The sequence below is a fragment of the Thamnophis sirtalis genome, unplaced genomic scaffold, assembly GCF_051295495.1.
Source record: "Thamnophis sirtalis isolate CommonGarterSnake01/CBP01778 unplaced genomic scaffold, rThaSir2_p1.2 scaffold_3, whole genome shotgun sequence".
NCBI classification, from domain to species: Eukaryota; Metazoa; Chordata; class Lepidosauria; order Squamata; family Natricidae; genus Thamnophis; species Thamnophis sirtalis.
Genome location: NW_028261383.1, coordinates 706,223 through 719,344, shown reverse-complemented (window position 1 = coordinate 719,344; position 13,122 = coordinate 706,223). Strand labels below are relative to the sequence as shown.

Here is a 13,122-nt window from a genome sequence, read left to right as displayed (position 1 = left end):
GGTTGTTTCAGTTTAATTCCAGACTGCAAGGTGACAGTAAGTGAAGAAAACACTCTTACTTGGAATGTATCCATCATGATGAATGAGGGGTGCATATTCAGCAGGGATAGTGCGTGGCACGACAAAACCGCACTCGACTAAGCCGCGCCCGATTAAACTGCGTCGCTGATGTCATCAACAGGGCAACAACAGCGAGCACGGAGAAAGAAGGGCGCTTTAAATAGCGCTTTGAAAGCAAGCCGATTCAACTTAAGGTAAGGGTTAGGTTTAGGTTTAGGTTTAGGGTTAGGTTAAGGGTTAGGGTTAGGGTTAGGTTAAGGGTTAGGGTTAGGTTTAGGGTTAAGGGTTAGGTTTAGGGTTAGGTTTAGGATTAGGTTTAGGGGGGTTAGGTTTAGGTTTAGGGGTTAATTTTAGCTTTAGCGTTTACAGCGTGCTTCTGTCTCCGCACTGTTGTCGCCCTGTTGATGACGTCAGCTACGCGGTTTCGTCGAGCGCGGTTTAGTCGAACGCGGTTTTGTAGTGGAACCGGGATAGTGTGGTGGACCATGATATTTGCAGGCTTATGATGAGGAGTGGTAGGCACGAGGACGCAGTGACTTCCATTCCAGAACATATTGTAATTTCCAACTCATGTCTAATAATTCTAAAAAGGACAATAACTTGTGTTGCAAACAAACAAGCAGACAGACAAAATAGCATAGGGTGGGGTGTTTAAAAATGCTCCCAAGCATAAAAGAGAGAGGGAAGAAGAACAGCTTCAAAAAAGTATAAGTATAAAAAAAGGAAAAAAAATTGGAGTGTTAGTCAACACTCCAAAATATCAGATTCCATTCAGTTGGAAGCAAATTCTCCAAAGGCAGATATCAGAAACAAACAAACAAAGAAACAGTGACATAGGATGGAGCACTTTAGACTCCGACATCAAAGAGGGAGGTAGGAAGAACAGCTTTAAAGTAAAACAAAATAGCTTCAAAATAAAACAAACTTAATGAGGTAGGTTAAAACATATACAAATGTAAGCAAAATATCTCAAAATCATTTCTTTTCATAGGTTTAATTAAACATTTTAAACCTAAAAAAAAATCCAGAAGAAAAATCAAAATTGTATTCAGAGCAGAAAAGGAAATATAATTGCATAGCTTTTATACGCAGATCAAAAAGATCAAAACAATGAAAGATAAAAGTGCCTGAGCAGGTCACCCATTTGCCCCAAATTTTTCAGGAGAGAAAAAAAAGGTTAAAATGAACAGAAAAACCACAGCCCCCTTTAATGACACAGAAGGAGGGGGAAAGAGGGGGGAATGCACAGAGGCATTCACAGATCTCGCTCAGGGCATCTCTCACACAAACACTCATGGTTAAAATGAGCAAACACACGCAACCACCACCACCCCTTGCTGCTTGGCATGAAATCTCCTTGATGCTGTTGTCATTCTAGGCTGCATTAACAGAAAGATAGAATCAGGAACATGTGAAGTGTTAATACCACTTGACAATGATGCCTTGGTAAGGCCACACTTGGAGTAGTGCATTCAGTTTTGGTCACCACAATGTAAAAAAAAGTGCAGAGAAGAGCAACAAGAATGATGAGGGGACTGGAGGCTAAAACATATGAAGAACGGTTGCAGGAACTGGGTATGTCTAGTTTAATGAAAAGAAGGACTAGACGTGATGTAATATTAGTGCCCCAATATCTCAGGGGCTGCCACAAAGAAGAGGGAGTCAAGTTATTCCCCAAAGCACCTGAAGGCAGTACAAGAAGCAATGGGTGGAAACTAATAAAGGAGAGAAGCAACGTAGCACTGAGGAGACATTTCGTGAGAGAACAATTAATCAGTGGATCATCTTGCCTCCAGAAATTGTGAATGCTCCAACTCTGGAAGTTTGTAACCATATGTCTGAAGTGGTGTAGGGTTTCCTGCCTAAGCAGAGGGTTGGACTAGAAGACCTCGAAGGTCCCTTCCAACTCTGTTATTCTGTTGTATTCATTTCGAAAATTGTGTAAAGCAAATTGTCTGTTAGGGAACATGGTGTCCAGAGACTCCTATCTAAAGCACAGGGTGCCTCTGAAATTCTTAATTAAGGGAGATAAATAAAAAAAAGAACCTCCTCATTTAATCTGCAGGACGATCAGTGTGAAACAAAACTGATATTGCTTTATATAATAATCCACAAGTACAGAGTGCTGTTCAAAGAGATCTGTCTGTTCAGGGTTAGGTCTGATTAAATTATGATTGGTTGCCCAATTGGGCCAGTTGAAATTATATAAGAAAAGGCTTCAATAGAGTAGAGTAGAGTAGAGTAGAGTAGAGTAGAATAGAATAGAATAGTGTAAGGTTCCAGAAGTTTTCGCAGAGCCAAAGCTGAGATGCCAAAGAGAGTGAGATTCGAGATGGGCCTTGGAAAAAATGCCAGGTTTTATTTATGGCCATAGCAAAAGCTGGGTGACAAAACTATATCCAAAACATAAAAAATGCATGTAAGGAATAGCCACACCCTGCGAGAGTGGCTCAGAGTATTATATACATTTTAGGCAGATAGAAACAAAGTTTACACAACCAGAGACAAAGAATTGTTACCAAGGTGTGATTTTTAAAGCGTTTTTTTGTTCAAGCTTCTGTCTCTGTCTACCTTATCTATGGAGTATCCCTATAGCCTTGTGTAGGGGATGGCTGCCCCCTTTGGCCAAGTTGTTTTTCGGAAAAAATGCTTTAAGGATTGATGAGCCAGGAAAACTCCCTAGTTTGGTTCCTTTATCTATACAGTTTGATATTCCCGTGTAACAATTTCTTCTACTAGCTCTCAAAAATGTGCCAAGCTTTGAAGCCAAGAATAGAAGCGAGACGCAGCAGTGAGGTAACGTTTGCAGTCCAGTGTTAAGGTTACAATTTGCTATGCTAGAAAACAACTAATTTCTGACAGTATACAATAATAGAAGCAGACCTCCGAAGGTCCCTTCCAACTCTGTTATTCTGTTGTATTCATTTCAAAAATTGTGTAAAGCTAATTGTCTGTTAGGAAACATGGTGTCCAGAGGCTCCTATCTAAAGCACAGGGTGCCTCTGAAATTCTTAATTAAGGGAGATAAATGAAATAATACCAGTAATCTTCAGGGATTATGATATTACTATCTCTTAGGACAACTGGTTCAGATCAGGTTGATCTAATGCAATGTCCCAATATATATGAAGTTTATATGGGAGCAATCATATAAGAAAAGGCTTGACAGTCCACCCATCGCCTACTGTTCAAAGAACTGCCAGAACACCTGACCGTCGGACGAAGAACCAAGCAAATTAAACTTCAAGGCAATTTCCTTTGGCCGGATACTGAGTGGGGGAAAAAAAATCCCATCTCTGATCTCAGGACCTTCCCACCATGGAAATGACATGGGGTCAAACTCTGTGGACGATGGCACCTTACTTCTACATTTCAGCCCCGTTTTTATTCCTCGGGTGGGCTCTTTACTATGGCCTCACCAGCATGCATATCCCTCCGGGAATCGACCAGGGGACAAAACTGCGCTTTATCTTTTTGATCGTGAAAAGTTTTGCTGGACTGGTAAGTCTCTGACTTTGGATTCTAGTTTTGCTTTCGGTTGGTTTGCCTGGCCAGCACAACCCCTCCACTGGGTGTGCCGGAGCATCCGAAACAACAATTTGGTTAGACGGCTTTATAAGAAAACCAAAATCCAGGGTTTGTTTGTTTTTTGCCTCAGATTGCTTTGGGGATCTACCTCACCTTTGCCACTCTCTCCCTCTGATCCCGTGATCTCCCTGCAATGCTCCCGTCCATCCAACACTGGAAGTTTTAAAGAAGATGTTGGATAGACATTTGTCTGAAGTGGTGAAGGGTTTCCTGCCTAAGCAGGGGGTTGGATTAGAAGACCTCCAAGGTCCCTTCCAGCTCTGTTATTCTATTCTATCCTATCCTATCCTATCCTCCCGCTTCAGCTTTGTGTGTCTTGCTCCCTGCTTGGTGTTCCTTCCGGTCCTGTTGGAAAGATTTTCTTGGCAGGTCCTCCAAAGGGCTGGGTTTGCTGCCGAGGCCCAATTGAGACAATCTATTCACCAGTTTCTGGATTGCTCTCTTCCAGTATTTGAGGGGCTGCCACAAAGAAGAGGGAGTCGAACTATTCTCCAAAGCCCCTGAAGCAGGGGTGAAATGCTACCGGTTCATACTGGTTCACCCAAAGCGGTCGGGAAAAAAACCCCATCAGTTCAGCTGAACTAGTAGTGAAACAAATGCTAATGCTTCAGGTGAACTGGTATTTCCAGGTTGGACTCGAAGACCTCCAAGGTTCCTTCCAGCTCTATTCTGATTGATTGATTGGAATATCTGCTTGATTTCAAAGGAGTTGAACTGATACAATACAATACAATACAATACAATACAATACAATACAATACAATACAATACAATACAATACAATACAATACAATACAATACAATACAATAGCTGTTTTTTTCTTTGAAGACGTTTTGCTTCTCATCCAAGAAGCTTCTTCAGCTCTGACTGGATGGTGGAGAATGGAAGGATTGAATAGAATAGAATAGAATAGAACAGAACAGAACAGAATAACAGATTTGCAAGGGGACCTTGGAGGTCTTCTAGTCAAACCCCCTGCCTAGGCAGGAAACCCTACAACATTTCAGACAAATGGCTATCCAACATCTTCTTAAAGACTTCCAGTGTTGGGGCATTCACAACTTCTGGAGGCAAGCTGTTCCACTGATTAATTGTTCTAAGTGTCAGGAAATTTCTCCTCAGTTCTAAGTTGCTTCTCTCCTTGATTAGTTTCCACCCATTGCTTCTTGTTCTACCCTCAGGTGCTTTGGAGAATAGTTTGACTCCCTCTTCTTTGTGGCAACCCCTGAGATATCGGAACACTGCTATCATGTCTCCCCTAGTCCTTATTTTCATTGAACTAGACATATGAGTAATCCAGTTTCTCTTGCAGTGGAAAAAGGGATTGCTTTCTATTCAAGCAGAGTCCATTTAGAAGCGTGTCTCACTCCAACGAGAACAGACAGAGTTATGGGATAGAGATAAAGGGGCCAATCACTAATGTGGGAACAAAATGCCACCTTCTCTGAAAGGAGGACATTGATAGGGTCGATTGCCCCAAAGTTTCCGAAGGCTCAGCTAAGGATACGGATTTGCTAACTAAAGCTATTTCTTCCGTGTTTTTATCCCTCTGATTCTGTTTCACGGAAAAGAAATTACTTTTGACATTTCTTTCACAGCAGAAGAGAAAGTGAGGGATGTTAATAATTTATCTCCCATTTCCCCAGAGATTCTCCGTCGGAGGAAAGGGAAAGATACGATAACCACAAAAACAGGAAAAAGAAAAAGAAGTTCTTAGAGGGAAGGGGGGAGAAGAAGGAAAAGAATTACAATTGGAATTTTTGAGAGGAAATGATATTATATTGTTAATTGTAGAAAAAACTTGAAAGAAATGTTCTCTTTGCTTAAATTGAATGAGAGGATGTATGCTGTTTATAGCAAAATATACCAATGGAGAAAATAAGAAATGAAAATTTGGTGTATTTTTGAAGGGGCGATGGAAGATACTGTTTGAAAAATAACTATAAAGATGAAAAACAATGGATGGGAATAATTTGGCTGAAAGTGAAAACAAAACTATGATGTAAAAAGGATTATGTAAATGAGAGGATGTAAAAAAAAAGACCCAGACAACTCTTTGTTCCTATAATATGTATAACTTGTGTTAAAAAAAATAAAAAACCTTGGGAAAAAAAACCTGAAACCCTTCATGCGTTATCACTCGGTTTCTTCCTTATGTTTTGCGCTGTGCAGGCCTTACTTCTGGATAAACTGGGCATCTGCCCTGAATATGTGATGTTTAGGCTTCTTATGAAAGGAACGTCCGCAGGGAGGCCGTCTGACTTGATCCTCAAGGATATGCTTTTTGATGGAGTGTCAGTAAGAGTCTATTGGCCCAAAACACCAAGTCCTGAGAAGAGGCGAGCAGTTGTCTGGATCTACGGAGGGATAGGCATGTTTGGGAATGTCGGTAAGTTCTCCAAATAATTGTTTGATCTGCAAGAGGGATGGGGAAATGTGTGGGATAAGGGGCATCAGGATTCCTCCACACCAGAGGTGGGTTCCTATCAGCTCGAACTGGTTCGGCCAAATAGGTAGTAACTCGGCCGGATAGGTAACCGAACCGATTCTATCCTCGGCGGCGCTATCTTGATTTTCTGTTCTGCACATGCGCAAAACAATCTTCATTGCAAAAATGTAATTTTCCCTTTTTTAATGTTGTGCACATGCGCAGACCTTTTTTTAAGTGCAAATGTGCATGCGAAGTGAGCCCGCCCACCAGTGGTGGGTTTCAAAAATTGTTCGAACCTACTCTGTGGGTGTGGCCTCCTTTGTGGGAGTGGCTTGCCACCCATGTGACTGGATGGGAGTGGCTTGCCGCCCATGTGACCGGATATGAAGATGCCGACGACACTTGTCAGAACCACCTTAAATTACCTCACACATAGCACTGGCATGCATAAGAATATGATGTAAACTTGTTTTTTAAAAGGCATCTTTGGTTTGCATTAAAACAACTTCAACATACACAATGTTCTGATTGCACCACAAACGCAGTTGTCATCCTTACCTTTCACAGAGGCACTGAGTTTTATAAATATGAGCATGACAGTGTAGAATAATCATATCCAAGGACCAGTGGTGGGTTTCAAAAAAATTTTGGAACCTCTTCTGTAGGTGTGGCCTGCTTTCCGGGTCCACTGGTGGAACCTCTTCGAACCAGTTCGGTAGATTTGACGAACCGGTTCTACCGAATAAGTGCGAACTGGTAGGAACCCACCTCTGCCGCTCACGCAAAACTTTTTGGGCACCAAACCAGTAGTAATGCTGGCAGGAAACACCCCCTACTCCAGCAGCACACAAAGGACCAAATTGGAAAAAGGGATGTGCTCAGAGAAAAATCTATGAGTTAGGGGTGGGAGGAATGGGATCTTCTCATCTGAACATCAATTCAACCAATTCTTTGTGGTATTTCAGAAAGCCATGAAAAGCTGTCCCACTTCCTTGTCCGGAAAAGTGACACTGTGGTCGTATGCGTCAGGTAAGTGAACTGTGATTGAATTGCATTGCAGAAGGCTCAAAATCCAACTGCCGTAACCAGTGGTGGGTTTCAAAAAATTTTCGAACGTACTCTGTGGATGTGGCCTCCTTTGTGGGAGTGGCTTGCCGGCCATGTGACCTGGTGGGAGTGGCTTGCCAGCCATGTGTTTTCTCTCTCTCTCTCTCCCCCCTTCTTTTTGTCTCTCTGTCCCTTTTTCCTTTTTTTCTTTCACCTCTCTCTCACTTTTTCTTTCTTTTTTTCTTTTTCTTTTTCTTTTTTCTTTCTTTCTTTCTTTCTTTCTTTCTTTCTTTCTTTCTTTCTTTCTTTCTTTCTTTCTTTCTTTCTCTTTCTCTCTCTGGGTGAGTCTCTGTGTGTGTGTGTGTGTGTGTGTGTGTTTGTGTGTGTTGTGTGTGTGTTGTGTGTGTGTGTGTGTCAGTGGTGGGTTTCAAAAAATTTTCGAACCTACTCTGTGGATGTGGCCTCCTTTGTGGGAGTGGCTTGCCGGCCATGTGACCTGGTGGGAGTGGCTTGCCAGCCATGTGTTTTCTCTCTCTCTCTCTCCCCCCTTCTTTTTGTCTCTCTGTCCCTTTTTCCTTTTTTTCTTTCACCTCTCTCTCACTTTTTCTTTCTTTTTTTCTTTTTCTTTTTCTTTTTTCTTTCTTTCTTTCTTTCTTTCTTTCTTTCTTTCTTTCTTTCTCTTTCTCTCTCTGGGTGAGTCTCTGTGTGTGTGTGTGTGTGTGTGTGTGTGTGTGTGTTTGTGTGTGTTGTGTGTGTGTTGTGTGTGTGTGTGTGTCAGTGGTGGGTTTCAAAAAATTTTCGAACCTACTCTGTGGATGTGGCCTCCTTTGTGGGAGTGGCTTGCCGGCCATGTGACCTGGTGGGAGTGGTTTGCCGGCCATGTGTTTTCTCTCTCTCTCTCTCTCTCCTTCTTTTTGTCTCTCTGTCCCTTTTTCCTTTTTTTCTTTCATCTCTCTCTCACTTTTTCTTTTTTTCTTTCTTTCTTTCTTTCTTTCTTCCTTTCTTTCTCTTTCTCTCTCTGGGTGAGTCTGTGTGTGTGTGTTGTGTGTGTGTGTGTCAGTGGTGGGTTTCAAAATTTTTTGGAACCTCTTCTGTAGGTGTGGCCTGCTTTCCGGGTCCACTGGTGGAACTTCTTCTAACCGGTTTGGTAGATTTGACGAACCGGTTCTACCGAACTGGTGTGAACTGGTAGGAACCCACCTCTGGCCGTAACCCTTCTCTTTCTGGATGGGCCACTAAGATACTGACAGCCATGAGGGACAAACAAGGATGCAGTACATTACTTCAGAGTAGTCTACAAAATTACAGGCAGTCCTCAACTTATAGCAATAGCAATAGCAGTTAGACTTATATACCACTTCATAGGGCTTTCAGCCCTCTCTAAGCGGTTTACAGAGTCAGCATATTGCCCCCAACAACAATCCGGGTCCTCATTTTACCCATCTTGGAAGGATGGAAGGCTGAGTCAACCCTGAGCCGGTGAGATTAGAACCGCTGAACTGCAGATAACAATCATCTGAAGTGGCCTGCAGTACTGCACCCTAACTACTGTACCACCTCAGCTTTCTGACTATAACTATGACTACAACTGACCCCCAACATTTCTGTTGCTAAGTGTTAAGTGAGTTTTACCCCCTTTTGGGCCACAGTTGTTGCATGCTGCCCAGTCTTTGTGGGGCAACAACAACAACCACAACAATAATGGGGGTTAGTAGATGCCTGGAGACAGCAGAATAGAAGAGAAAGAACCGGAGAAGATAACAAAAAAGAAAGCCCTACAAATAGAAATAGAACAACTGTAGCAAAGGGAAGGAAGCGTAGAACCAATAGTAATAGGCGCCTTGGGTGCAATCCCAAAACAGCTGGAGCATCATTTGAACGCCATGAGTGGCATTGACAAATTCGCCATCAGTCAATTGCAGAAGGTGGCTTCACTTGGAACAGCTTCCATCCTGCAGCGGTGTCTGTAACACCATCAAACATCCAGATCTGCCTATTTAGAGTTTAGAGTTTTATTTCATTTGTATGCCACCCTTTTCCCTAAGGGGACTCAGGGCAGCTCACAACTCAAAAAGGGAAGGGGGGGATACAGACAGTTTAACAACAACACAAAACAATACATAGTTAAAAAGCGCAACAATCATACCATTCGAGATAGGGGCAGCGAATCTTTAGCCCCAGGCCTGTCGGAACAGCCAGGTTTTAAGGGCTATGCGGAAGGCCTGGAGGGTGGTGAGGGTACGAATCTCCATGGGGAGTTCATTCCAGAGGGTCAGAGCAGCCACAGAGAAGGCTCTCCTCCGGGTAGTCGCCAGTCGACACTGGCCGGCGGATGGAATTCGGAGGAGGCCTAGTCTGTGGGATCTAATTGGTCTAGTGGAGGTAATTGGCAGTAGGCGGTCTCTCAAGTACCCATGTCCAATACCATGAAGGGCTTTATAAGTGACGACTAGCGCCTTGAAGCGTATCCGGAGACCAATAGGCAGCCAGTGCAGCTCGCGGAGGATAGGTGTTACGTGGGTGAACCGAGGTGCACCCACAATCGTTCGCGCGGCTGCATTCTGGACAAACTGAAGTCGCCGAATACTCTTCAAGGGCTGCCCCATGTAGAGCACGTTGCAGTAGTCCAGTCTGGAGGTCACAAGGGCGCGAGTGACTGTTGTGAGAGCCTCCCGGTTCAGGTAGGGACGCAACTGGTGCACCAGGCGAACCTGGGCAAATGCCCCCCTGGTCACAGCTGACAAATGGTGTTCAAAAGTCAGCTGTGGGTCCAGGAGGACTCCCAAGTTGCGGACCCTGTCTGAGGGGCGTACTGTTTGACCCCCCAGCCTGAGAGATGGAACACTTGGTCAATTAGTAGGAGGGAAGCACAGCAGCCACTCGGTCTTATCTAGATTGAGTACAAGCTTGTTAACCCCCATCCAGTCCCTAACAGCCTCGAGGCCCTGGCACATCACGTCAATCGCTTCATTGCTTCATTACTCTATCCCAGATCCTTGGTAAGGACTCGATAGGTAGACAAAATGCCAAATCCAGTCTGAACATCTGGATGACTGGGCGATGATGATGATGATGATGAGGAGGAGGATAGGAAGGCCAATGCATTTGAAATATTTTGTTTTGACTCCCTGTTGCTTCAGATATCCCTTGGCACCGGAGCACCCCTATCCAGCTCAACAATGCAGCTGCTACACGGCCGTAGCGCACTTTTTGAAGAATGCGCAGGACTACGGGGTGGACCCTAAGCGGATTGTGTTAGCCGGTGACAGCAGCGGAGGCACAATTGCTGCCAGCATTGCTCAGCAACTTGTGACAACGAAGGACCTGCCGCAGCTCCGGGGACACATCCTACTCTACCCTTTCCTCCAATGTCTGGATTTTAATTTACCTTCTTACCAGCAAAATCGCTCTGTTCCCCTCTTAACCAAGGAACTAGCCATTCGGCATGGCACAGTTTATATCTCAGGAAGGAGGGACAGAGCCGATGAGATTATGGCCAATGCCCACGTTCCCCAGGAATTCATGAGAAAGTATCAGAACTGGATCAATGTAGAACTCATTCCGGAAGAATTTAAAAGCCGGGGTTACGTGCCATTTGTACCTGGTCCGGTTTCAGAAGAACTTTTCACAAAATGCCAAATAATTTTCGAACCCACATTTTCCCCACTCTTGGCGGAAGATGCCATCATCCAGAAATTTCCAGAGACTTTCCTTTTAACCTGCGAATACGACATTTTCCGAGACGATGGCTTGCTCTACAAGAAGAGGCTGGAAGACAACGGTGTGCCTGTCACCTGGGTTCATCTCAAGGAGGGATTCCACGGGATCAGCATGATGATAGGTATGGGGCTACTGGAGTTCCCGGGTACGAGGAAGAGTCTCAACAGTGTGATCCAGTTTCTACAACGGTTCTAGAATTCAACAGAACTGTTTTATGTCAAGGACTACCTTTATTCCAGTAGAGAGGAATTCCCTGAGGATGGGCTCCATCAGAAATCCGAAAACTCGGAAGAGTGAACCTCTCGTCCCAGTGACCAACCCAGATTTGATCTTACAACGTTATCCTGGGACACATATATATGTGCCTTCGTTCTTCATGGAAAACCCAATGTAGCTCTTTCAGGGGTTCACTGTTCCCACAGGCGGACAAAAGTGAATTAAAAAAACCAGATTTACCCCACCCACCCACCCCCCGAAAAGTCTCTCGATGGCTTTTGTGCCAGCCTCCCTCAACTATAGGCATAAGTTCTGTTTCCTAGCAGGACCTTGCCTTGAACTGTGCTTTACTTTCACCTTAGGCTTAGACCAACTTTATTGTCACTTCAAATGTACCCGAATCGGCATACATTGAAATTACATTTCGCTGCATGTAGCTCTCAAAAGGTCACCGCCTCCAATATATACTACATAAACATGACTAAATAAATAAATAAATAAATAAATACCAACTTATGCATATATACAAACTGATCTATCTGTCTCTGAAGAGACGTTTCTCTACAGCAAGACTGATGTAGTCAGATCTGAAGGGACCTCTCCTTGTTGACGCTTCCACCCCGTCTTTCCCTCTGTCCTCTTTCCTTGCTCCCTCTTTGATTTGGCAGCAGGTTGTTTCCCCTCCCCCTCCCCTCAATTGTTGAGCTTCTGGAAGAGCGATGGCTGACTTCATGTGAATCCTTGGGGCGTCAATAAAAAAGCAAACAATAAATCCCGGTCTGTTTCATTTCCGAGTTTCATTTCTGCCCACCGCAAAAGACAAAGGGAGAAAAGGGAGGGTGGCGCCGAGGTGTTGCAAATGGCACGGCCGTGTTGACAGAATGGGGGGGGAGGGGTGCAGGTCGGTGTTCTCTGCATGTGTTGGAAGAGCAGGAACTAGCAAGGCCCTTCAGTGGGTACAAGACTGCAAGCCCCTCATGAAAAGTTTGGTCCTTTGTCCTCAGCCCCTCTGCGATCAGGGACTGCAGGGATAAATGTGTGGGAATTACACAGCCAATGTCCAAATGGAGTCAGAGATGCTGACACAGATATGTAGTTTTATACAAAGAAATACTATATATTATCAGTAAACAAGATAGTCAATGTTAGATATCAGAGGTCGAATTCCATTGGTCAAGAGGTCTGACCGATCCCTTTAAAAGGGGATGCTGTCCAACCACATCCAACTCAAGCCCGAGAATCTCGGAAGACTTATCTGACTTCTATGCAGGCCCGCAGTGAGCTCTGAGTGAATTAACTCCAGAAGCTCCAGCCGTAGCCTGTGGAAAGTTCCAGAAGTTTCCATCAGGCAGAACCGCAGAGCAAACAAGTCCGTCTGACTTGTCCGAAGGAACCACTCGCACTGAACTGTGCGGGTCAGGCAGAGCTACGCAAAAGCCCGCCTAGCTGCGTGACTACGTCACCAGCTGGGTTCATCTATTCTAGAGGGGAGGGGTGTCAGATATCCCCGCCACTGATAGAGGTTTCCACCAAGGTCCTCTGTTCCGGCGGGAACAGAGGTCGAATTCCATTGGTCAAGAGGTCTAACAGATCCCTTTAAAAGGGGATGCTGTCCGACCCGTCTGAGACGGATGTTTACTTGACTTGCAATAAAGAGCTGTTGTTACTGGAGCTTTTGTGTGCTTTCCTTTACCCGATCTAACACTGGTGACAAGGATGGGATCGGAAGGCAGCTCAGTCCTTCTCTTTGTTAGATCCAACATGACCAATCCCAGCAACCATTCTTTGTGTGTTTTAGCCTCCAGTCCCCTAATCACCTCTGTTGCTCTTCTCTACACTCTTTCTAGAGTCTCCGCCACTTTTTTACATTGGGGCAACCAAAAGTGGATGTAGCATTCCGAGTGTAGCCTTACCAAGGCCTTATAAAATGGCATTAACACTTCACGTGATCTTGATTCTGTTCCTCTGTTTATGCATCCCAGAACTGTGTTGGTGTTGGAGCTTCTTGATGTTGCTGACCTGGTGAGGCTGGCATTATGGAAAAAAGCATTAAAGGGGT

At 44.4% G+C, this 13,122-nt stretch overlaps 1 protein-coding gene across 1 annotated transcript; it reads left to right on the top strand.

The window, feature by feature from the left end:
- Window positions 1–3,072: 3,072 nt before the first annotated feature.
- On the top strand, window positions 3,073–11,071 carry LOC148046982 (arylacetamide deacetylase-like 4). Its single transcript, XM_087711207.1, has 4 exons — window positions 3,073–3,561; window positions 5,822–6,038; window positions 7,046–7,109; window positions 10,268–11,071. The coding sequence occupies exons 1-4, from the start codon at window positions 3,379–3,381 to the stop codon at window positions 11,040–11,042; spliced, it is 1,239 nt and encodes a 412-aa protein (XP_087567333.1). The 5' UTR covers window positions 3,073–3,378; the 3' UTR covers window positions 11,043–11,071.
- Window positions 11,072–13,122: the final 2,051 nt, after the last annotated feature.

Bases quoted from the DNA above. Each gene is read 5' to 3' on its own strand.
- LOC148046982 (XM_087711207.1), top strand. From the start codon at position 3,379: ATGGAAATGACATGGGGTCAAACTCTGTGGACGATGGCACCTTACTTC. The intron at 3,562-5,821 runs GTAAGTCTCTGA...TGCGCTGTGCAG, and splicing joins TGAAAAGTTTTGCTGGACTG to GCCTTACTTCTGGATAAACT. The intron at 6,039-7,045 runs GTAAGTTCTCCA...GTGGTATTTCAG, and splicing joins AGGCATGTTTGGGAATGTCG to AAAGCCATGAAAAGCTGTCC.